The 23,035-nt window shown below is 27.5% G+C and overlaps 3 protein-coding genes across 3 annotated transcripts; 1 reads left to right on the forward strand and 2 right to left on the reverse strand.

Moving 5' to 3' along the window:
* The first annotated feature begins 1,337 nt into the window (after nucleotides 1-1,337).
* LOC101253698 (metallocarboxypeptidase inhibitor) lies at nucleotides 1,338-2,663 on the forward strand. Its single transcript, XM_004242668.5, has 2 exons — nucleotides 1,338-1,496; nucleotides 2,151-2,663. Exons 1-2 carry the CDS (start codon nucleotides 1,445-1,447, stop codon nucleotides 2,345-2,347), a joined length of 249 nt encoding a protein of 82 aa, XP_004242716.1. The 5' UTR covers nucleotides 1,338-1,444; the 3' UTR covers nucleotides 2,348-2,663.
* Nucleotides 2,664-5,191: 2,528 nt separating this feature from the next.
* Nucleotides 5,192-6,545, reverse strand: LOC101253390 (uncharacterized). Its single transcript, XM_004242667.5, has 4 exons — nucleotides 6,246-6,545; nucleotides 6,088-6,148; nucleotides 5,732-5,802; nucleotides 5,192-5,615 (listed from the first exon to the last, which is right to left on the reverse strand). Exons 1-4 carry the CDS (start codon nucleotides 6,327-6,329, stop codon nucleotides 5,418-5,420), a joined length of 414 nt encoding a protein of 137 aa, XP_004242715.1. The 5' UTR covers nucleotides 6,330-6,545; the 3' UTR covers nucleotides 5,192-5,417.
* A 12,445-nt stretch (nucleotides 6,546-18,990) lies between these two features.
* LOC101254005 (protein CHLORORESPIRATORY REDUCTION 6, chloroplastic) lies at nucleotides 18,991-22,621 on the reverse strand. Its single transcript, XM_004242669.5, has 4 exons — nucleotides 22,079-22,621; nucleotides 20,907-21,038; nucleotides 20,160-20,368; nucleotides 18,991-19,361 (listed from the first exon to the last, which is right to left on the reverse strand). Exons 1-4 carry the CDS (start codon nucleotides 22,281-22,283, stop codon nucleotides 19,155-19,157), a joined length of 753 nt encoding a protein of 250 aa, XP_004242717.2. The 5' UTR covers nucleotides 22,284-22,621; the 3' UTR covers nucleotides 18,991-19,154.
* Nucleotides 22,622-23,035: the final 414 nt, after the last annotated feature.

Here is a 23,035-nt window from a genome sequence, read left to right on the forward strand (position 1 = left end):
AAAAATTATCTATATTTAAGTCATGTCAATTTCCCTTTTGCTCAAAGTTGATAAATAGATAAATCTTTTCTGAAAGATCGATAGCATATTTAAACTTTATTTACCAGTTTAATCTAGGTGCTATAAACCTCTAATAAGAGGCTGAATTAAAAATAATTTTACAAAACCACCAAATTATTAAAAAAATAATGGAACAAATCTACCTAAATTAATGTTATGACACAATTATCATTATTAGCCATATTTATCAACCATGGTTGTATTGGTCATCACATCACTATCGATCACGCTACTGTCAATTAATATTGATGCTAACTTCTAAAGTATGATTCATCAGATAAATAATTTTTACAACACATGCAAATTATTGTGTGCTAATGGTATTTAGTTTATGTTGTTTATACAGCATTCCGTGGGGTGGAGTTTAATGCCTAACAAAAAGGGTCAAAAGCAAAAAAGGAATGTATGAACAAAAAGGGAAAAGATTGCTCTTTTTCGCAGTTTGGTCCGCGTAAGCTCAATGCTTATGGCTTTACCCAGCATTCCTGCTCTTCTTAATGGTGAAAGGGTTATCTATCCTAGGATCCTCCTTATCTTACAGGTTATTTCACTTTATTTTTTACTAGGGACAGGGTCTACTACAACAATCTTTTTTTATTGGGGCGAAAGCTTCAGTAACAACAAAAGCAGCCTATCTGGAATGGCCTACTCCTTACTCAAGCAAAGCTATATGCAACCGCATAGAGGAAGTTAAGTCAATCCCTCTATTTTCATCTTGAAAGATTCGGAAAAATAGAACATGTTCTACCCTTTCCTTCGATCGCTTTCATTTTTGGCCCGATTAGGCTTCATCTTCTTATCGGCATCCCAACACGAGACATAAACAAAGACAGGGCTAATCAGACTTGCCAGAAGAGCCGATGTACAAATAAAGAATCTGTTTTGACATGAAATGGATATATCCATATATCTCTGACTCATATTCACGAGATGGTAAAATATGGCAAAAGCTATACCGAAAATTAATTCGCGTCGGAATGGGCGTATTAATTCACGTAAGGGTGCACGTAGAATACCAATAATTACTTTTTAAGTAAAGATAAATTATGCATATTTAGTAAATACGACAAGAGCAACAAATTTTCTCATAATTATCAAGCGTCTAGAGATAAAATTTCAGAAATTAAATCATTATATTCAAATTCAAACAACTTAATCATCAAAAATATACAATGGTATTTTGTAAACTTATCAACAACAACTAAATAAAAAACTTGTGTGGTTGTGAGACATTTTGATACTCAAACATGGCCAAACTAGATCTCCTCATTAGGCCTATAAATACTAGTGTTGGTAGAGGAATGAAAAACCATCTATCTACATTATTTGTATATTGTCAATCTCTCAAAATTAAAATTATAATTAACTAGCTACTATTATTACAATGGCACAAAAATTTGCTAGCCTTTTCACCATTTTCCTTGTGGCTATTGTTGGTAAGTCATGTCATCTTACTCCTATGTTTTAAAGTGAAAATGGTCAAAATTGTTTAATTTATTATGCAAAAAAAGAATACTTTTATCCTTCTATATACTTTTTTATTTTATGTTACTCAAGTAGTACAAATATACATGTAAAATTCACAAATATCTATTTTTAGACCTTGTAATTAAAAAATAGTTATTATATGAAAGTTTTACGTTTCACAAGTGAAACTTTTATTGAATTATTCTATAATAATAGTTGTATTTTTTTCAAAAACAAAGTCAAAAGTGGCGAGTTATTATTATTTCTACTAAATAATATACCTTCTTCCGTTATGAATTTTATATGACATGTCACCTCAGAACCCAACCCAAACCTATCCACCATTAACAACACTAGTATCATAATTTCGATATGATTTTCATAGGTAGGATCTCAAGAGAAATAATATATTCAGTTAAAATCCTATAAAGTGAGGATTGAGAAGGAAAGAGTGTATACAGACGTTATTTCTACTTGTTGAAGTAAAAAAGTGTTGTTTCTGATCGGCTCAACCGAAAACAAAACAAAGAAGTAATAAAATAGTAAAAAAAAAAAAAACTAAAAATCACAAAATTAAAATTTTATTACATTAGTTTTACAAAATATAGTTTTGAATTTTGCAGCTCATGACAATTCATTCTACTCCACCAAAATTCATGTGATGGCCCAAGATGCTGTTCTACCAAACCTTTTTCAGGTAGATCCAGTTTGTTACAAACCTTGTAAAACACACGATGATTGTTCTGGTGCCTTGTACTGTGAAGCCTGTCGGAGGGCCGCGGGGTCATGTGGTCCCTGGCGGAGCCAGGATTTTCAATAAGAGGGTTCAATAGATTGCATTGATTTGAAAGCTCAACGAAATAGACACACGAAGTAATTGAAGTGGGTTCGACATCTACTATATATATATATATATACATAAAATATTATTGTCTTTTTTAAGTGTTGTTCTTCTTTTCAACTTTTAGTCCTAAGTGACCAAAGTGTGATACGAAAGAAGAAAAAAGTATATATGTGTTTGATATATGCTTTGTGGCTAATAAGAAAATCGACTATGCTTGTTGATTTGATAAAAATATGTTATCGAGCTATAATGTGTAATCATCAAAATTAAATAAATCGTATTATGTGTGTTATATATGTTTCTTTTCGTTTTATATAAGGTGGTAAAAGTAACCGGTCTTATAAGTTTGCATGAGTTACTATTACCCTTAATTTAATCTATTTTAATCTCTACATTTTAAAGATGAGTTGATTTGAGCTAAATATGTTAGGTTACCACTTGTTAGGACCGAAATAATTAGGTGTCAAGCGGAAGTTAACTAAGTAAACCTCGGAAGACCATGAGTAAGAAGACAAATGAGAAATATATCATAAGACGCAAAGATTTAATGTGGTTCGGTCAATCAACCTACGTCCATAAAGGAGATGGACAATCTAGTACTGTATAAAACATGAGAGTTCAAAATATAGAGAGAAATAGCTTTAACTAATTCACTCGAAACACAAGGAGGTTCACACAAGTTATAACATATAGCTTGTGTCCCATAAATTCTCCCCCTAACAAAAACTCTCAAATCCCCTGGGACTATTTTGTAAATATTAATTAGGTTTGAAGGAACGAATCTTTATTTATAGAGTCGTATACCTTTTTCTATAAGAAATGAATTAGCGAATTACATAGATTTTATATTTTCGTTTTAGGATAAGTAAATAAGTTGTTGATCAGAAAATAAATTAAACTTATTTCCTAATTATTCTTTGCATGATAAATATAAGCTTTGTATATTTAATTGGTTGTGCATGATTTTACTTCCCTTAAAAGGGTGTGGTAGGTATAGAGGAAATTTCAAATTTTTTCACTTAAAATATTTTATAGAAACATTGGTGCTCCTGTCGTCATACTTTTGGGACATTAATGCCCCTGTCATCATACTTCGGAGACATTGGCGCCCCTGCGCTTTTGTTAGAGTGAAGGGCATATATGTTCTAATTTATGGACGACAGGGACACCAATGTTACAAAAGAATGACGAAGAATATCTGCATATCATTTACGATAGTTCGAAAATATATTATCTCATTTCCCTAAATTAAATGTACATTTTGCATTTTTGTGAAGGGATAATGCCCAAGTACCCCCTCAACCTATGCCCGAAATCTCATAGACACACTTATACTATACTAAGGTCCTATTAGCCCCCTGAACTTATTTTATTAATAATTTTTTACCCCTTTTCGACCTACGTGGCACTATCTTGTGGGCCCAACGAAGGTTGACTTTTTCTTTTCAAACTAGTGCCACGTAGGCTAAAAAGGGGTAGAAAATTACTTATAAAATAAGTTCAGGGGGTAATAGGACCTTAGTATAGTATAAGTGTGTCTCTGGGATTTCGGGCATAGGTTGAGGGGGTACTATTATCCCTTTTTGTGAACCATATTTGTAAATGTATCTTCCAATATTTTGGGCCCAAGACTATTTGACCTAACAAAAAACATATTGGCCTACATTGTCAGGCATACCGTTCTACTCACGTTATTGCATTTAATGAGAGAAAAAATACATTTTTGATCATAGTCTAAAACCAATCTATTGGGCCCAAAAAAACATCATCACATAATGCAAAGATCCATAAACCTCCTTCATTCATTTTATAACCCTCTAGTTTTATTGTGTACCTAAATGCTTGTTGTACATATTTCCATCATTAGTTTCCATTTTTTCTAAAAAAACAAAAAAAACTTGATAAAATTGCTCGATCAAATGGTAAGCATTCTGCACTTTGGATTCTAATATTATAAAGTAGTATGTGTTAAAACAAAGAGAAAGTCTTCTAACTATCACATAAGCAAATACTTAATAAATACCTACTATATATAATTAGTTAAAATTTACACAATTATGGCATGTACATACTCAATGAAAATATAAAATAATGGACTATCTAAATAAGCATCTTCATATATCAAGTAACATGAGATCTCCATGCTTGACTCCTTTTCAGTTCAAATTCATAATGCTCAGGGTGGAGTCAGGATGGGGTTAGAGGGTACATTTATTTAAATTTTATTTGGCGAAAAATTATACTATTTATACACAATTAAAAATATTTTCTATGTACATATATATACACAATATTGAACTGCTTTCATCCAGTTCATGTGTTTACTTTTTCATTTTTTAAACCTCTTAACAATAATTCAGAGCCTGTCACTGCTAATGCATATTTTAAATTTCGAAATAGTCATTTTTTATTTTGATTCCTAATACTTTGATATAGAACTATACTTTCATTAAATATTAAAAACAAATATATCTCATTTTTTTTATTAATAGAGTAGAATGTTTTATCATGTTAAAAAATAAGTGAATCTTCGTTTACATATTTAAATCATGCATCTTTTTTTAATTCTTTAACCTATAAACTTAGTTTTATAAAATTATTACCAAACTAAAGTACCTCCAATAAGACTATACAAAGAAACATAGAAGTCAAAATAATCCTTTAAAACTTAGCTTAAGATAATTTGTTAAAAGATATTATATAGTAATACTTTGTTATAACTGGCACTTTGTGGGCAATATTTTATAAGGCTACTTAACTAGCCATACATGAAAGTAATTATGACTCAATCATCAACTAATAATTATATGTATATATAAGTAAGTAATATTAATAATTGATATATATATGACAATATTTTATGTACAAAATTTTCCTAACCCTAAAACAAGGGCATCATTTCTTAATGATGTCTCCACTACTCTTATATAGTAATTTTTTTAATCCTAATTAAAGGGTTCTTTTCTAGTTTAAGTGCTACAAATATTTTTTTTCAACTACAATTTTTTTTTCTTTTATACTACAAATATTTTTCCAATATTTTCTCTTAGTTGTGAATTGGAGGTTTTCTCTTCGCCGGAGAATAATCCATTCCGGCCAAGTCTAGCACGTCAGGGTGGCGATCGGAGGATGTTTTCCGGTGACCGGTTTCCGGTGATGAATTGATTGAGAAATTTTCACTACTTGATTGACCTTTCAAAATAGTGGTGTCATGAGCTTTAATATTTCCTTCATTCTTGATATTCTGTAAATATATGTAAAATAAACTATATAAGTAATTTGAAAAAAAAATATAATATAATTTTTTATTATTATTGAATTTTTTTAATTTTATTTTTTTGGTCATGAAAATTAACCAACCTTTGTTGAAGTAGTTGTGGTAATTGGACTAGAAGTAGAGGTTGTTTTTGTCATAAGTTTCCTATTTCTTCCTGCAAACATTACAAGAATAGCCACTTTATGAATAAACAAACCAAAATAAGACATAATTTTGATGATGCAAATTTCATTAATATTACTAACAAGGTAAAATAATTCATTAACTTGTTAAGAATATCACAGATTAAGGGTTCGAGTCATGCAAGAGGATAAGTGTGAATACTACTGATCGTTCTTATTAATGGTATGTCCTCTAGGTCCATAATAATCTTCATGGATATTTGGTAACCAATGATGACTTTTGGCTACTTTAGAAAGTCTTCTCTTTATTGTAGTACCTGATGATGAACAATGGTTATCTTTGCAAATAATATTGACTTCTCCAAAATCTCCATTTTCCTGATAAAAATAACCATTATTAAGCTTTTAGCACTTTGGATTTCAAAATTAGGAAAACAAAATTCAAGTTTTTAATACTTTTGAATATAATTCTCACCTTTAACATGGGAATATTCCTTGCTTGTGCTTCATAGACCAAAGTAGATAAAAGCAAAAGAGAAAGTAATAGAACTTGCTTCATTATCTCAAAGGAAAAAAAAAAAGAGGCTAAAAGTTAAAGAGATTTTTTTAGAGTTTGTTATATTTATGAGAGAAATGAACAAAAAGAACTTTGACAAAATTGGAATTGTCACAAAGTTGGGAAGAATAGAAGAATCAAAGCTTAACTTCTTTTTTTTTGTTTCTTCTTATTCCACTTTCAAGATATATGAATTAAAACAAGTGATATACAAAAATGGATTCTTGGTTCATTATATATATACACATAATACATGTAAAGAGAAAAGGTGTAGCAAATGGTATAGGGACCACAAATGTTTTTTTGGGGACATGGGATTAAATTGATATACTTTGAATTTTACTATATGTTTTGTTTCTTTAGTGATATGTGGGCACTAAAAATGAATAAGAGGGTCTTGATAAAGCTTAACATACTTTTGAGGTCATTGTTATGAGGGGACAAGATTGTCTTCATGTAAAAAAAAAGAGTATATTTTTCTTGAAAAAAATACATAATAGTAAACTCCCAAAAAGAAACATTATTCTAGCAATTTGTAGACACTTTGGAAATGGAAGAAAGTGGAAAAAAGTGATTATTATTATTATTATTTTTGATATAATATAATATGTCCATAACTATACACACATTTTTAAGGGTAGGTTGTCTCTTGCTTGCTAGCTTGGTAACCCAAAATCCAAGAAAATTTAGAATTCTTTCCATGCATATGTATTAACTTAATATTAACTTTAAGTTTAATAAGTTATTTACTTCTGAGAAAAATAAATTTGTTCATAGGTTACTTTTATATGTTATAGCAGATAATTTATCTTATTTATAAAATTACAAATTTTATATTTTAAAAAAAAGTTATCCGTAATTATTATTTAGATATTTTGATAGTGTAAAAAAATTGTGAAGTCGTATGGTATGTAACTTAATATAAACTATATAGAGAGAGAGATTTATGCCTCGAATATTTTCTTTGTTTCTTTTTATTGATATTTTTTATATTGAAAATTTAAATTTTTGAAGTTGTGTTTGAATTTGCATTTTGCTTTTAAAATATTGAAGTTTTTATGAGTGAAAGTTCCAAAAATTGATCTAAGTCTGTTGTTGGAAATAGAAGATATTTCCGATCAAATATCATAATCAAACGAATATTTGAAAATAAATTTTCAAATATGAGTCAAATTGAAATCTTAGGCAAAAAACCTAGCTTAATTAATTAATCCTTAGATCGTGACAATTAGCATGGAGTTTTAAGAAGTAAAGAACCTTTTTGAATCATGTAATCACTAAAACTATGTTGAATGTATCGTAACGTCTTTCAATTATGTAGTCTAACAAATTGAGTTAAAAGTTAAAATCAAAGAACAATAAAATTATATTACTTGTATTAGTATAACATACTTGTTTTTGGCCTTTCAATACTTTGCCCTTTTCCATGACTAGTTAGATCATTTATATATATATATATATATATATATATATATATATATATATATATATATATATATATATATATATATATATGCATGTATATAGTTAGGTTCAACATTATTTTGTGTACAAAATAACCTACAATAAATTGGAACATATCAAGTGGACATCCTAAGAAATAAAATAAATTGGACTATAGATCACTTGCATCTTTTTGCAAATATATATCCTTTACTTCTTTCTTTCTTCGCTAATAAATGATCTTCGCTTGAGTGAATGTTGGACCGCAAAATTTAAAATATTTAAAATACAATTTATTGATATAATATGGATGTTATGATAATTATTGCTAAAGTGAATGTTGGACCATCAAAATCTAAAATATCAAAAATACAATTTATTGATATAATATGAATGTTATGATGATCTTCGCTAGAGTGAATGTTGGACCACTAAAATCTAAAATATCAAAACACAACTTATTGATATAGTATGAATGTTATAATGAATGTGCTCGATCAGTCGAATTTAGATAATATTAAAAATGATCATATTTGTTAGTACTTGTCAGGAGGTATAAGTAGCAAAATGAAAGAAAGTCGTTTGAGACAGTTTCATCATATATGTCAATTGTTACGTATCGACCTTTTGATTCACCGATTTATATATATGAAATTATGATAAGTGAAAATTTTAAAGAAAAGATGAAATAGACGAAGATTACACGTAATTAAAATATTATTCTATGTCAAGATGTATATATTTCTTGCAATTTGAACAAATCGAGGGGGGGGGATATTTTAGAGTCTTTTAGTTATATTAGCAATACTTTAGATTAACTTTCTTAAGGAAACATTATACATTCAGCGAATTCGATTTCTTCTTTCATGAAATTAAATACTTCTGATATTGTCTTCGATCTCTTTAGAGGTTTTAAACTTCTGATTTTGAAAATACTCTTCAAATAATATAGTTTCTTACTAAATTCTTCAAAATTATTATTCTAAATATTTTCGTACGATTGGACTAGGTGGCAGTTGGAACAATTAAATACTAATAGTATTGCCACGTCACTAGTGGTAGTAATTGCAGACGTGGACGTTCTTGTCGTGTAGGCAGTTTGACACGGTAGACGAACCGGTCCACGTGGCTGTCATTTTCTGGGACCCATATAAGTGACGTGGAAGATATATAGCCACGTGGACACCGACGACTCATGAGCTTTGTTGGTTCTTTTGGTAACACAAAAACATCCAACCATCCCATATTGTCTTTCTTTCGCTTTTCGACATATTGTTTTTCGAGATTCAAATAACTTATTATGAAATTATTGATTTTTAATTAATAATGTAAAGTTGTTTTTTAATAGATTAATTGATAACGTAATTATAAATTTAATAATTATATTTTTGATAATATATAAAAGGCCTTTTACTATTAGCTTTGATGGGTTTTATTTATTTTAATTAGTGTCAAATTTTTGGTTATTCTGTTATTTACAGTATTTATTTTTGAGCACGATGCATGTCTTGCAACTCATATGAATAGTTTATTTGATTTTTTACCTTATTTTAAATAATTTTTTCATATTTTTTTGTGTAAAGTTTTAATGACTAAACTGTTATCGAATCGAACAATCGGCGAAAAATTATTTCTTAGAAAAACTTTACGTTATCTACCTCGATATTGATGTGTCGGTCGGTGTTATGTTGTTTGACCTTTGAATTAAAAGAATTTAGGGGTAATTATAGTTTTATATATTATAATTAATTACTTTTCACTTAATTCTTGTATTGGCCGGAATTAATGGAAAATTAGAGAATTCCGTTACGTTACGTAGCGGCTCCGTCGTCGTTTTGCATGGAGCAATTATGTTGATTTGGTAACCTGAATATGTGAGTACAATAATAAATTTAAAATTTAAATTTTATGAATTTAATTTATTTTTTTTTAAAAGAAATCTTTATTACTTATATATGTTTAAATTTTTCCTATTTTCACGAGACGGTAATTATAAAATATGCATATGTTTTATCCTTTTTCTAATAAGCTAAATGTATATTTTTTATTATCTAAGAGGAATCGAACCCTCATTAAGGAGAGTAATAAGTTTAAACTTGACTTTATTATTTGTAATTAGATATTTTTTAAGGACAGGTAATAATAACAAAATTGATATAATAATTTCAAAAATAATAACGTAACATATTTAGTGATGTACATAGAATTTTTCATAATTAATCCCAACATTTAAAAGAAATAAACAAATTGAAGGGAGGAATAAAAAGTTATTTCAGAATTTTTAAGTTTTCTTGAACATTTAATTCCATACATTTTTCAGTTCAAATGTTAAAACAGCTTTTTTCTATTTTTTATTCTTTTTCTAATAAGCTAGATTTTTTTTTATTTTATTTTTGGTAAAGATAAGACTTTTGAGATGATTTTAAATATGTGGCTAATAATCCATCAGCCGACAGAGAACATTTGATCTTTTTTTTAAAAAATAATAATAAATCCTTAGAATTTTAAAAATATTGCACCATTTAGTTTTTATATATTATTATTTATTTAATTATTTCAGACATGTTTTAGGAGTATGTTTGGACCAAAAAAAATACTTATTTAATTAAGTGTGGGAGTGGGCTGGAATTTCCACTTTAATTGGAGGAAATTAAATAAAGTTTAGAATAAGTTGTACTGCTAATAAGTACGAATTAATTAATAATTGTGATTTGATTGGAATAATGAGTTAAAAGCAATTATGAATTCAAAAAAAGTAATACACCTTTGGAAAGAACTTTTCATTTTCTTTTTTAAACTAAAAATTCTTATTTAAGAAAAAGAATTCATAATTTGTTGTTTAGTAATGAATTAGCGATAGATTATCAATCGTAAGGTGGTGTTGTTATTCTACATTTGTTTTGAAAAAAAAGTTTATTTTTTTTATATAATCTTGAATAACTCTTATTTTAAAAACTAGCTTATCTGTTGAATCCGATCCAAAATTTATTTTTAAGGTAAATTTCAAAAATGACAACTTTTCAACTAAGAGGGTCATGAAGTGCAGTCTTGTAACGTCGATTTTATTGTGGAAGAGAAAATTTGACATTATTATATTTCAACTAATTTTTACCTTCTGAGTTAGATCAAAAATTTATTTCTTATAAAATAAAATTAAAAAAAAACGTTACAAAACTTATTTTTACTATTAGCCAAAAGTTTCACTCATATATGTACTTATTAATTAATTATACCTCACTATCAACATTGAACTTTTTATATTATTAATATATATATATATATATATATGTATATGTCCATTCAAAAACTCATAAAATTATATTGAGATGTTCGAACTTCTTATTCAAAATGGAACCCACGATAAATTTGTTTATAAGTTACTTGATAATATTTTATGTCGACCAGAGGCCGATAGAGTCAGTATTTTAATTTTATAAATTTAAAATATAAGTTTCAGAAAATAATAACGAAATTTTAAATATAATATTTATACAATATTTTCGTAAAATATAATTATATTGTTTCAATAAAAATTGCTCTATTCAAATAAACGTATATTTAAAATTCTGATTCTACCCCTATACCGACTTTATATCGCTTAGCAACCAAAACTATCAAATTAGAGATAGATTTTGCTCTGTTGATCTCCAACCAAAGTGCGGCAAAAATTTGGCCAAGATAAATAGATATATATATATATATATATATATATATATATATATATATATATATATATATATATAATTATTATATTTTTTTAAAAAGAAAAATGTACATTTTCTTATCTTTATTTTTAAATATTAAATATTAACACATTTTGATTTTTAAATATCTGGTTTTTACATGGCTATAAATGTAGCAGAGTTGTTCGGGTTAGATTTTTGATTAATAGAGTATAAAATGTTTTAAATTATTAATGTCCATTATATCTGTCATTCATATATCAAATATTGGGATTATATTTTCAATTTATTTTGTATATACACGATGATATATTTAGTAAAATTAATTGAAAGTTATATAAATTTGAGAAAAAACTAATTAATTTTTTTAAATAATAAATAATTCAAAATAATTATTTTGATAATCTGAATACTTTTCTCCCCGTTCACTTTTAATTGTCATTATTTTTTTTTTTAAAAGTCAAATTATAAAAATTTTGACTAATATTTTACGTTATTTTTTTATTAAATATTGGTATGCAAAAAATTATAATTTATAATATTTTTTCTATAATTTTAAATATCTAATTTTTTTATTTAAAATATCAAATTAATTTAATCAATTAAATTAATTTTCATAAAAAATAATATAACAATTAAAAATGAACGACGGAGGAAGTAACGATGAAGTGAACTTAATTAAATGCTTTTTTGTACTAGTGATCACATAACTATATAATGGCAACATTTAATATAACATAAATTAAATGTGTATATTCCTTATTTAATTAAATTCAATAATTACAAATAAATGCTACCAAAGTCAGAACTAAGAAGATTTTTTTTAAAAAAAAAAAGTACTCATCAGCCTTAATGGCATGCTTTTATTTGTTATTTTAATTTTTTTTTTAGATAAAATCAATTATTTCTATTTTATTTTTAGTAATAGTTGGTTCTTAAAGACTAAACACCCCTTAATTATATAACTAAGTAACTAACTATAAATTTTTTCATAAAATTAAATATGTATCACTTTCTATTAACAACATGTAATAACTATGTCTGTATGTACAATAGATGCAAAAAAATCACCTAATATATTTGTTTTTACATGAAATTTGAACATGAAACTTTACGATTCCATCTACTTCATTGCCACGTCTTTGAGTGCTATTATAGAATAAATATTCAATGAAAAAAACTATACCTTAAAATATATGAGTAAACGTATAGTTTTTAATTACTAATTTTTATAACAAGGGAGTGAAATAATTAAATATTATTTTCTAATTAATATTTTCTTAAAATATATATAAAACAGAAAAGCATAATAAATATTTTTAAGAAGAATAAGAAAATCTTTTTTTAGTTATTTTTTTTTTTTTTGATAAATATAGGACCACAAACTCGAACAAAAATAAATAAATTAACAAAAGAAGCCATTAAATGATGGGTAATGCAAGTTGAGGAATTATTAATTGCACATGAATAGAAAAAACATCTCATGCAATGATTAAATGCAGAGTTATATAGGGCCACAAAATAATTACTCAGGCAGGTAAATTCAGATAGATTTGTATTTAATGCACATGAAACTATATTATATTATGTCAACGTGATAATATTTGGTAAGTATTTCTTCGTCTTTAATTAAGAGATTTCGAATTCGAGTCTCCTCAAGTATGGAGACGTTTTTATCAAGAAACATTTAATCTACTTTTCGACGCGAATCTAATTTCAATCGAGTTTCAATATAAATACTGAACTTCAAATAGAAAGAAAAACTATATTATGCTATATATAGGAGAAATACTCAGCACTCCACCACAATTTTATGATCGCAAAGAAATTAAACTTGATAATGTACTTGGCAAGAAGTTAGTTAGATGTATGTTTCATTATAGTTGAAATTAGTTAAACCGTAGAATGAAAAGTCTTCTAATAAGAGTTGAACCCCTTTGAGCAGCCAGACATGGGCCAAATCCTTTGCCAAAACCCAAACCAAGACAAGGAGATCTCTATATATTTCCATCATATGTAGACACTCAATTAATGTTATTTTGGTTTTGTCTTTCTTTTTTTGTTCTTCATAAGTAGGGGCGGAGTCAGGTAGGGTAAGTGAGTTTTTTTTTTTTTAATTTATTGTGATGAAAATATACACTATTTATACAGGAAAATTACGCGGATCAGCAAATCTATACTAGTTAATCAGCTAACATAGTTATAATTTGAATTAATTATCACTCACAACCTCCTTTTAGATATAATCGCGCGCGCCTTTCTCCTCTATGATTTTATGAACATACAAATATAAATTATATATATACATGTACAATTATATATGTGACAGATATACAAATGTAATTAGCCTCTCTCGACTCTATGCCGCCCTCTCTCTCTAGCCTCTGTCCTCGCACTCCCAATCTCGCTCGCCTGATATACAAATATATATATATGTATACCTAGTTACATCTATACTATTATTTCGCAGATATAAATATACAATTATATAGATATACAAGTACAATTCAACTCTCCACTCTTTGCCCTCTCTCCTACCTTTCCCTCTCTTGCTCGGCTCTCTCCTCCCTTTAACATGTATCTGCAAATCATAATTAGCAAACTATAGTTCTGAAGCCTAATTAAGTTATTTTTAGTGGCTAGTTGCGAAATTTCTCCTATTATATATGGTTAAAATTACTAATTTTATGTATATATAGTAGGTGAAACCTCTTTTGATTTTTTTGGTGTGTTTTCATATTAATATCCTCAGTAAAAATCCTCACAAATTTATTATGTGTACATTTTTCATGAATTTTAACATGTATATAAGATTGACCTACTACAAATAGTGGTATATCTTTGAAAATAGTTATTCATAAAACATAATGAACATAGCTACGATAGCCAAAAATTTCACTAAAACAATATGCAAGTTTTATCTTCAATAATTATATGTATGTAAAAAAAAAGAATTATAATTCATCACTAAATAGAATAATTTATTCATATCAGTTCCTATATTTTTAATAGTGTCTTCTTACTGCGATCGAGTTGTTCCTACCTTGACATTGTTTTCTCTGATAATAACTTAAATTTCGAATATTAAAAATCCAATTTGATATGAAAGATTGAAGAGATTTGTCCATTTTTTGTAATACCAAAAATATAAATTTCAAACAAATTATCTTCTTTGATTGATTTAACATGATAAGTACATATTTGGCTGTTTTAAATAATTGAAATGTTCTCCTCAACAAAATATTTATGCCAAATAAGAAAAAATAATTTATGTAATTTATTTTGTAGGGCATAACTAATAGTAATATATTTTTCAAAATTTGAATAAAATGTTGTTTGCTCCATCAAGCACATGGACATCTATATAGTGTATACTACTATATATGCCACCAACTTTTTTATTTAAATTACTTCGAAATTTACGAAAAAATTATTCTTCTTTTAGACATTATCGATATTATCAGAAAATTGCTAATCTTATCGATCACGAATATATCTTCAAAATTAAATTTGTCTGTAAGGGTTTCCAACATAAAATCCATTATTATAAAAGTTATGAACGAGCTAATTTCCAACTAAATTTGTCTGAAAATAGCAAAAAAAAATTACAATGGATGCAAGATACATTTCATTTGGAAAAATATGCTATACTAGCAAATAACACTAGTGGCATGCACTCAGAACTAATCATGTATTTGTTTGTTTTTTATTTCACTCGGTATTTAGTGTCTGATTAGAGTTCTGACTGAATTTGGATCATGCATTGCAAGTAGGGTTGTGTATCGGCTGGTTCGGTTTTGAAGTTTGTCGGGTTGGCTTATTGGTTATGGTTTGTAGAGATGCTAAACCGTTATAGAACTATTAAGATATTGACTTATCAGTTATTGGTTTAGCAGTTTTTTATCGTTATCGGTTTAACCGTTAAAATTTGACACAAACGAAAAAACATTGAAAATCACTTAGAAATAAGGTGATAAACCAAATAAACCATGCACTTGAGTTCACAAGTTACATCTTGCTCAAAAGCAAACACTTTTCCATTGTAGAATAATCAAGTGTTTGAGACAACCAAAAATAAAAGTAGGAAAGTAAACATTAAGTCGAGGACTTTATATACAAAATGGTATAAATATAATTATTTAATTTACTATCGGGTTATCGATTAACCCGTTAATAAATAACTTTAAACCGTTAAGAATCGATAACCCGATAATAAAAAAGAATCAAAACCGTTATCAAAACCACTAAACTAATAACCCAATACTATAAACCAATAATTTTTTTATCGGTTTCGGTTCGATTTTTGAACACCCCTAATTGTAAGTCTTATTTGTTGATGACACTTCCAATAATAGATTTTCCATACCCAAAGGCTCGTACCCCAAAACTTTAGTTAAGGATGAAAAAGTCTGTCAATGTACCACAGTCCATGTTAGTTATGTGTTTATGTTGGGACCCCACTCGAGGTTTTGTTTTTTTTAAAAAAAAGAAGCTTGAACCAAATCGAAAATCAAGAAAGATCGATTTGAAATATTATCAACGAATCAATTTTTGACTAAATCTATTAAAATAGTGATTTTTTGATTTGAACAATTATGCTATACTAGTATTAGAAAACAACAATATATAGTATCATACACTCAAAAAGGGGGAGAAATTGTATGATAGATTTGATATTGATAATTGATTCCATACAACAAAAAAAAAAAAAGAGTTTTGTTGATTTGATTTGATTTGTAAATTTTAAAAAAATTAACGAATTAATTAATTTGATTTGATAAATGAATAAAACCGAACTAATCATATTTTCATATATTTTTATTTGTTATTAAAGGATATTCGATGTAATACTTATAAGAAACACTATCGACCAATCAATTTTTTTCCAATAGTGAATACAAAGATATCTTTTGTTTGGACAATTAATTATGCTATACTTGAAAATAACAATAGTATCATACACTAAAAAAAGGAAAAAAATAAATAAATTATATGATAGATTTGATTTTTTTTGAATTTAGATTTTTGGCAACATATTTTATTATATAAAAACACGTCTTCCCCCATACACTCTACACGTTTATTGAACTAATTTCACATGGCAATGCCCACTCTTGTAAAACATTTTTGCATGGCTCATTTGGTTAATGTCAAGAATTATATCTTTTTTGTTCCCCCAAAAATAAATATTTTCCAAATTAATTTGACATAGATCTTAATTGTTGGTTGTAATATAGTATATGATGTGAAATGTCACTATTAGGACAAAAAAAAAAGGGTTGTCAAGATAGTACAAAAAAGAGAGAAAATGGAAATTGTTTCTGACATGTCGATCGTTTTATTAAAAGCGAGACTTAATAAAATTAATGATCTCAAAATTAAAATTTACTCCCTCCATTTTGATTTGTGTGTTGAAAAGAATCAACCTTGTTTTTCGTTTTTTGGGATTTCAAAAACCTTGTAATAGTCGTATATACTAATACTATCTTTATTCTTACTATTTTGTTGTTGTAATAGTTTAATTCGATATAAACTTTTTTCCCGAAAAAGAATTATAATCTTAAACTTGTCATAATATATCAATGAAATTTTAAGAAAAAATTATATATTTTATTTTACTATAATCTCTGAATAAAATTATCATATCAAAAATATCAAAATCCCCTCTCGGAAATATACCCTCCGATACATCTTTCCCCTCTATTTTGTAATTGTTGAATATTTACTATTTTGGGCCACATAAAGCCCATTTGAATGGGCCTCTCAAATGTCCAATTTGTTGCCTTTATATGTTGAGATATTTAGATTTTGAAGACATCTTTTTTCTTCTTTTTTTATCTCAGCTCATTTTTTAGTTAAAGATTGTTTTTGGGCAAAGGTGGTGAAGCAAATTAATTGGATTAAATGTTAAATAAGTAATTTTGAGAATTTTAAAATGGGCAACTTTTACATATAGCAAATAAAAAATTCATATTTGTATGCTATAGCAAAATTTGCATAATTGCGCCCCATAGCAAACATATAACTATATAATTCGCTATACATATACAACTGTATAATTCACTGACCTAAATTGTATAATTTGCTGGCCTCGCTATACATATACAATTGTATGATTCGCTGGTCTAAATTGTATAATTCGCTGGCCTATTTCGCTACAACTGTATATTCGCTGACCTATTTCACTGCAATTGTATAATGCGCAATTGTATAATTCGCTGGCCTATTTCGCTGCAATATGTGTATAAAATTTGCTTTGCATACAATTGAATTGAAGTAAAATATTTGTATATTATATAATTATAAGTGTATAGGAAGAAGATATATGTTTTTCTCTTGCTTTATACAAAAACAAAAACACAATTTATACACTTCTGTTGTATAAAGCGAGAGAAAATTGTGTTTCACTGCAATTGTATAATTCACTGGCCTTTTTTGCTACAATATTTGTATAAAATTTGCATTTTACAATTGAATCGAAGTAAAATGTTTGTAAATTGTATAATTAAGTGTATAGCACGAAGATATATGTTTTTCCATGTGTATATTCAATTTTCTCTCGCTTTATACAAAACGAAAACACAATTTATACACTTCTGTTGTATAAAGCGAGATAGGCGAGTAGAGGGAGAGTCGCGAGCGAGAGTTTTTGGAGAGAGGCGACTGGCAAAGTAAATCAACAGTAGCTACTCTATTTGTTTTAAGTTATTAGTTTGCTATTACATATAATTATCCCTTTTAAAAATAAGATAAGAAAGAGTAAATAAATAAATAAATAAATAAATAAATGAAAACTAAAAAAAGTCTCGCTAGTTTAGGTTTTACTTGCCTCTTTTCCCTTTACTTTTCATTATTACGAAACTTACCAGAATTTGAACTTCTAGATATATATATCTCAAATATGTTGGGTTAAAATTAGGTGTAATTTTTTAAAAATATATTGTATTCAAGTTTTGACTCTCTCACTCGCCTCTCCCCTTGTATTTGGTATCCCAAATATATTTATCTAGTATCTAGTGTGGTTCGCATATATCTTAGATATATATTTCATCTCGCTTGCCTCTCTCCTTCTCTCGCTCACCTCTCTTCCTATTTTAGTGTATCTAGTAGTGAGAATACATGTATCTAGGTGTATCTAACTTGAAATCTGAATGCGAAATTATTAATTAATTAGACAATATATATTTATTTCAAATTATAGGGAGAGTTAATGAATATAGGAATGTTGATCTAATTAGGTAGTTTTTCTAAATAAAATCTCAAGGAACAAAAATAGGTCTTTCATCTCATTTCATTTTTGGGCTGGGCACAAACATTAAATTGTTGGACCTTTTGTTACTTAAAGGTAATGGAATCCTTTGAGAAAAAATCTTTTTACCTTCACGAGATAGGATAGAGTTTACTTATAAGATTTCACTGAATATATCATTGTTATTATTATTTGTAATATCGAAAAATATTCATTAGTCTGATTATGTAGTTTCTGAAGATGTATACTCGATATATAATAAGTAAACAACAAATTGTCCACAGGGAAAAAGAAAAAAATAACATGGAATTCTTATAATAACATAGTTTTAAGATAAGTCATGTGTTATCCCAAACCATATTGAATTTAATTGATACAACTAATATACTAGACAAAAGAAGCATTTTATATTCAACAATTACAAAATATTTAGTGAAAAATTAATTCAAATTTTTATGAAGGATCAATTTGATTTTTATCAATCAAGTCAAAAAGTTCATCACCAATCCCAAAACCAAGCATTCTTGCCATGTCTTTTGTCTTGAGCCTTGGCATTGGAATCTCATTTTGCTTCAACCAAGAATACACTACAAACACCTTATTCATCACAAACAATTCCAATGCCTCTGGATTAAATACAACTCCCATTTTCATACTCATCTATCAATACAAAGAAAAATGTCAAAAAATAAAATAAAATATTGAACTTAAAATAGTTAAATTGGTCAAAAGTTTCGTTGGCAGAATTATTGTCATGTGATTAGAATATCACGTGTAGAAAGCAATAGCGGAGTCAGAAGTTCAACTAAAAGGATTTACAATATTAAACAATAAACACAAAGAAATCAAAAAGATAAGGGAAAATGCACAAGTACCTCCTCAACCTATGCCCGAAATCTCAGAGACACACTTATACTATATTAAGGTCTTATTACCCCTTGAACTTATTTTATAAGTAATTTTCTATCCCTTTTCGGCCTACGTGGCACTAGCTTGAAAGAAAAGTCAACCAGCGTTGGGCCCACAAGATACTGCCACGTAGGCTGAAAAGGGGTAGAAAATTATTAATAAAATAAGTTCAGGGGGTAATAGGACCTTAGTATAGTATATATGTGTCTCTGAAATTTCGGGCATAGGTTGAGGGGGTACTTGTGCATTATCCCAAAAGATAACGTATATACAGAAGGAACAAAAAGAATAATCTATTTACGTGATGTATATAAACTAGATATATACCGAATCCTTTTGACCTCTCTTTATATTTTACATTTTCTGGAAAAAAAATTCTAATTCTGCCGCTGTCCAATGATAATGTAAACTTAGTGCACTAGTTGCCCTGCTTTGTCTGGTTTAGTCAAGAATTCAACATCGACCGTACAAAAAACTTAATATACAGTAATTATATAAAAATTCTTTTACACTATCAACGTATATAAATTTAATTAAAGAATTATATACCTGATGGGGTACCAACATTGCTGCATAACGTGCAAGTTCTCCAGCTCTCCAATCCAATAAAATTGGTAACCATGGATAAGTAGCATCTAATCTAACAAACCATAGTCTTATATCTGGAAATTCTGATAATTCCCTTAGATCATATTTATCTTCCCTTTTGTAATTTATTGTAAATCCAATTGTTCTTTCCATAAATTCTTTTGGCTTGGCTGTCACATTTTTTTTTTGAAACATTATTAAAATCATAGACAATGTTAATAATGATAAAATTAATTTTTAAAAAATAGTTGTTCATTCGACTGATTAAATTAAAAATAGCCAACATGTGTATAATATATGTATACTTATGTATAATCAATGTATATCAGTTCAGAAAAATAATCAGTAAATTTATTCGGCTATTTGTGCGAAGATCTGATAAGATTTTGTGTTAAATTATTTAATTAGATTAAAAAAAATCATTAAGATTGCACTGGATATACTATTCTTGTATTTTTCTCTACATATACCATGTTCAGTTTTTCTACTGTTTAGAAATCGAGTGAAATAAATGTTTCAGTCACAATTTTAACTTGTAATTATATGTTAATTATTATTTGAGAATTATTTTTAAAACACTATAGATTATAATAATTATTAAATATTTAACAGACCTATATACATAAAGAAAATTTTAATGAACTCTCAAAATTTTAATTATATAACATAAATTAAAACGAAGAAAATAATAATTACTGAGATACTTACCAGATAAGGGTGATGAAATTCCAGTGGCATTTTGAAATGGGGATAAATCAAGACGTTGAATAATATCATTATCTATTACAACTTCATATCTACCTTCTGAAGGTGGCATAGGTGGTGGTGCTACTTCTATATCTGTTACAAAATTGGAGTCGACATTTAAAATTTATTATTATTGAATTTAAAGAATCAATAAATTGACCAATTATGAGCTAATTTTATCCTTTCAAAACAATAACATATGGTCTATGGATATTGATCAATTGAGAACATGAAAACATGAAAGAAATAAAAGAAATAGACTAGGAACAACATATATAATTAAGAAAATGCATAAGTGCTTCCTCAATCTATGTCCGAAATTTCAAAGAGACACTTATACTATACTAATGTTCGATTTCCCTCTAACTTATTTTCTACGTAATTTTCTATCCTTTTTCGCCCTACGTGACACTAGTTTCAAAAAAAAGTCAAGCAGCATTGAGCCCACAACATAGTGCCATGTAGGTCGAAAAGGGGTAGAAAATTATTCATAAAATAAGTCCAGAAAAATAATAAAACCTTTATATAATATAAGTGTATCTCTATATAATATAAGGTACTTGTCCATTATCACTATATAATATAATAGGAAAAAAAAACATAATCATACATTAGTAGAAATTGAACCAATGAACTAACCAACTATAAGCTAACCTTATCCTTTCAAAATAATAACATATGGACAAAATTCAATTGAAAATTTTAAAAAATATATATGAGAAACAACATTTGTTATGTCAATAACACCAAAAGCAAGGGGCATTAGCTTTTAATTAAATTTATATTTATATAGAAAATTTATTAAATATTTATTCGCGAACTTAATAATAAATGAAAAATTTAGAATCTAAAAATTCAAAATCTCAATTGTAACACGTATGTAAATGTAAGTCTAGAATGTATTAAGTGTTATTCTTACAATAACTTGTATTTATAAAGTTTATAACCAGAAACAGAAACAGAAGTCAGATGAAGCAGAAAATAATATAGAATACAAGAATTAATTCGAGTCCACAGAAACTACTGTCTGTGCTTAAGAAATTTAATCCCCTCACTGTACCCAAGGTTATGGATTAATTTCTCCCAAGATAAAACGGATATGTATGTAAATGAAAAGTATAGTATGTGCTTACTTTCTTGGTCATCATAAAGGGAGAGGTCAAAATTTCCAGAAGGATTAAATGATACAAAGGTAGCAAATTGTCTCAAAGAAGAAGAAGAAGAGAAAGTGAAAGAAATTGAATTGGATTTGTGTGAAATATTAATCAATGGAACCAAAGAAGGAATTGTTTGTCTAAGTGTAGAAGAAAGTGTGTGTAATGGTCTTGTTGAAGCCATGGATAAACAAGAAATGAATATGGTTATTTCTTCTTTTTAATTTATCACCTTTTTATCCCAGCCTTGTGTTGCTTATATCCAATATTTTGGCTATTTTGGAAGTGCCCCCCCCCCCCCCCCCTCCCCCCCTCCAAAATCATATATGGAGGGCAAAAATTGTAAATATTTATGGGTTGGCTAGTTTTTGGACCAATTTGAAAAATAACCAGGGCCGGCTCCTATGCCTATTTGAATAAGGCATTGGTTCATTGAGGCTCGATAGATCTGGGCTAAGGAGATGATCTGGGTAAACCCCCTTTTTGGTGAGGTAAGACACCTTCCATTTTTTGCTAGAGCAAAAATGAAAGAAATTGTGTATGTAATCCACACCCAACTTTAGGGGGCTTCAGTCTTAATCAATAATAAATTATATTTTTTTTAGAAAAAAAATTAATTATTTATGATAGAATATATTTTTTTTAAAATACTATTATTTTATTTTCATAAACCCCATCTAAATAGAAGAAATCAAGAAGAATTATTTTATTTTCTCATCGTTTCTATGCTAATATTCACATTGTTTTATTCTTTTAACTCCTTTTACACTCTTTTCTTTAAATTTTTGATAAGTGGAGTAATACTCTATAAAAAAATATGAATCTAATAGTCAAAAGTGTTGAGAAAATGAATTGTAATTTTTTTTCAGTTTCTTCTTGGATTTTCAAGCATTACAACAAGCATAGTAAAACAGGGGTATACAAAATTATCAACTT

The sequence above is a fragment of the Solanum lycopersicum genome, chromosome 7, assembly GCF_036512215.1.
Source record: "Solanum lycopersicum chromosome 7, SLM_r2.1".
Classification (NCBI taxonomy): domain Eukaryota; kingdom Viridiplantae; phylum Streptophyta; class Magnoliopsida; order Solanales; family Solanaceae; genus Solanum; species Solanum lycopersicum.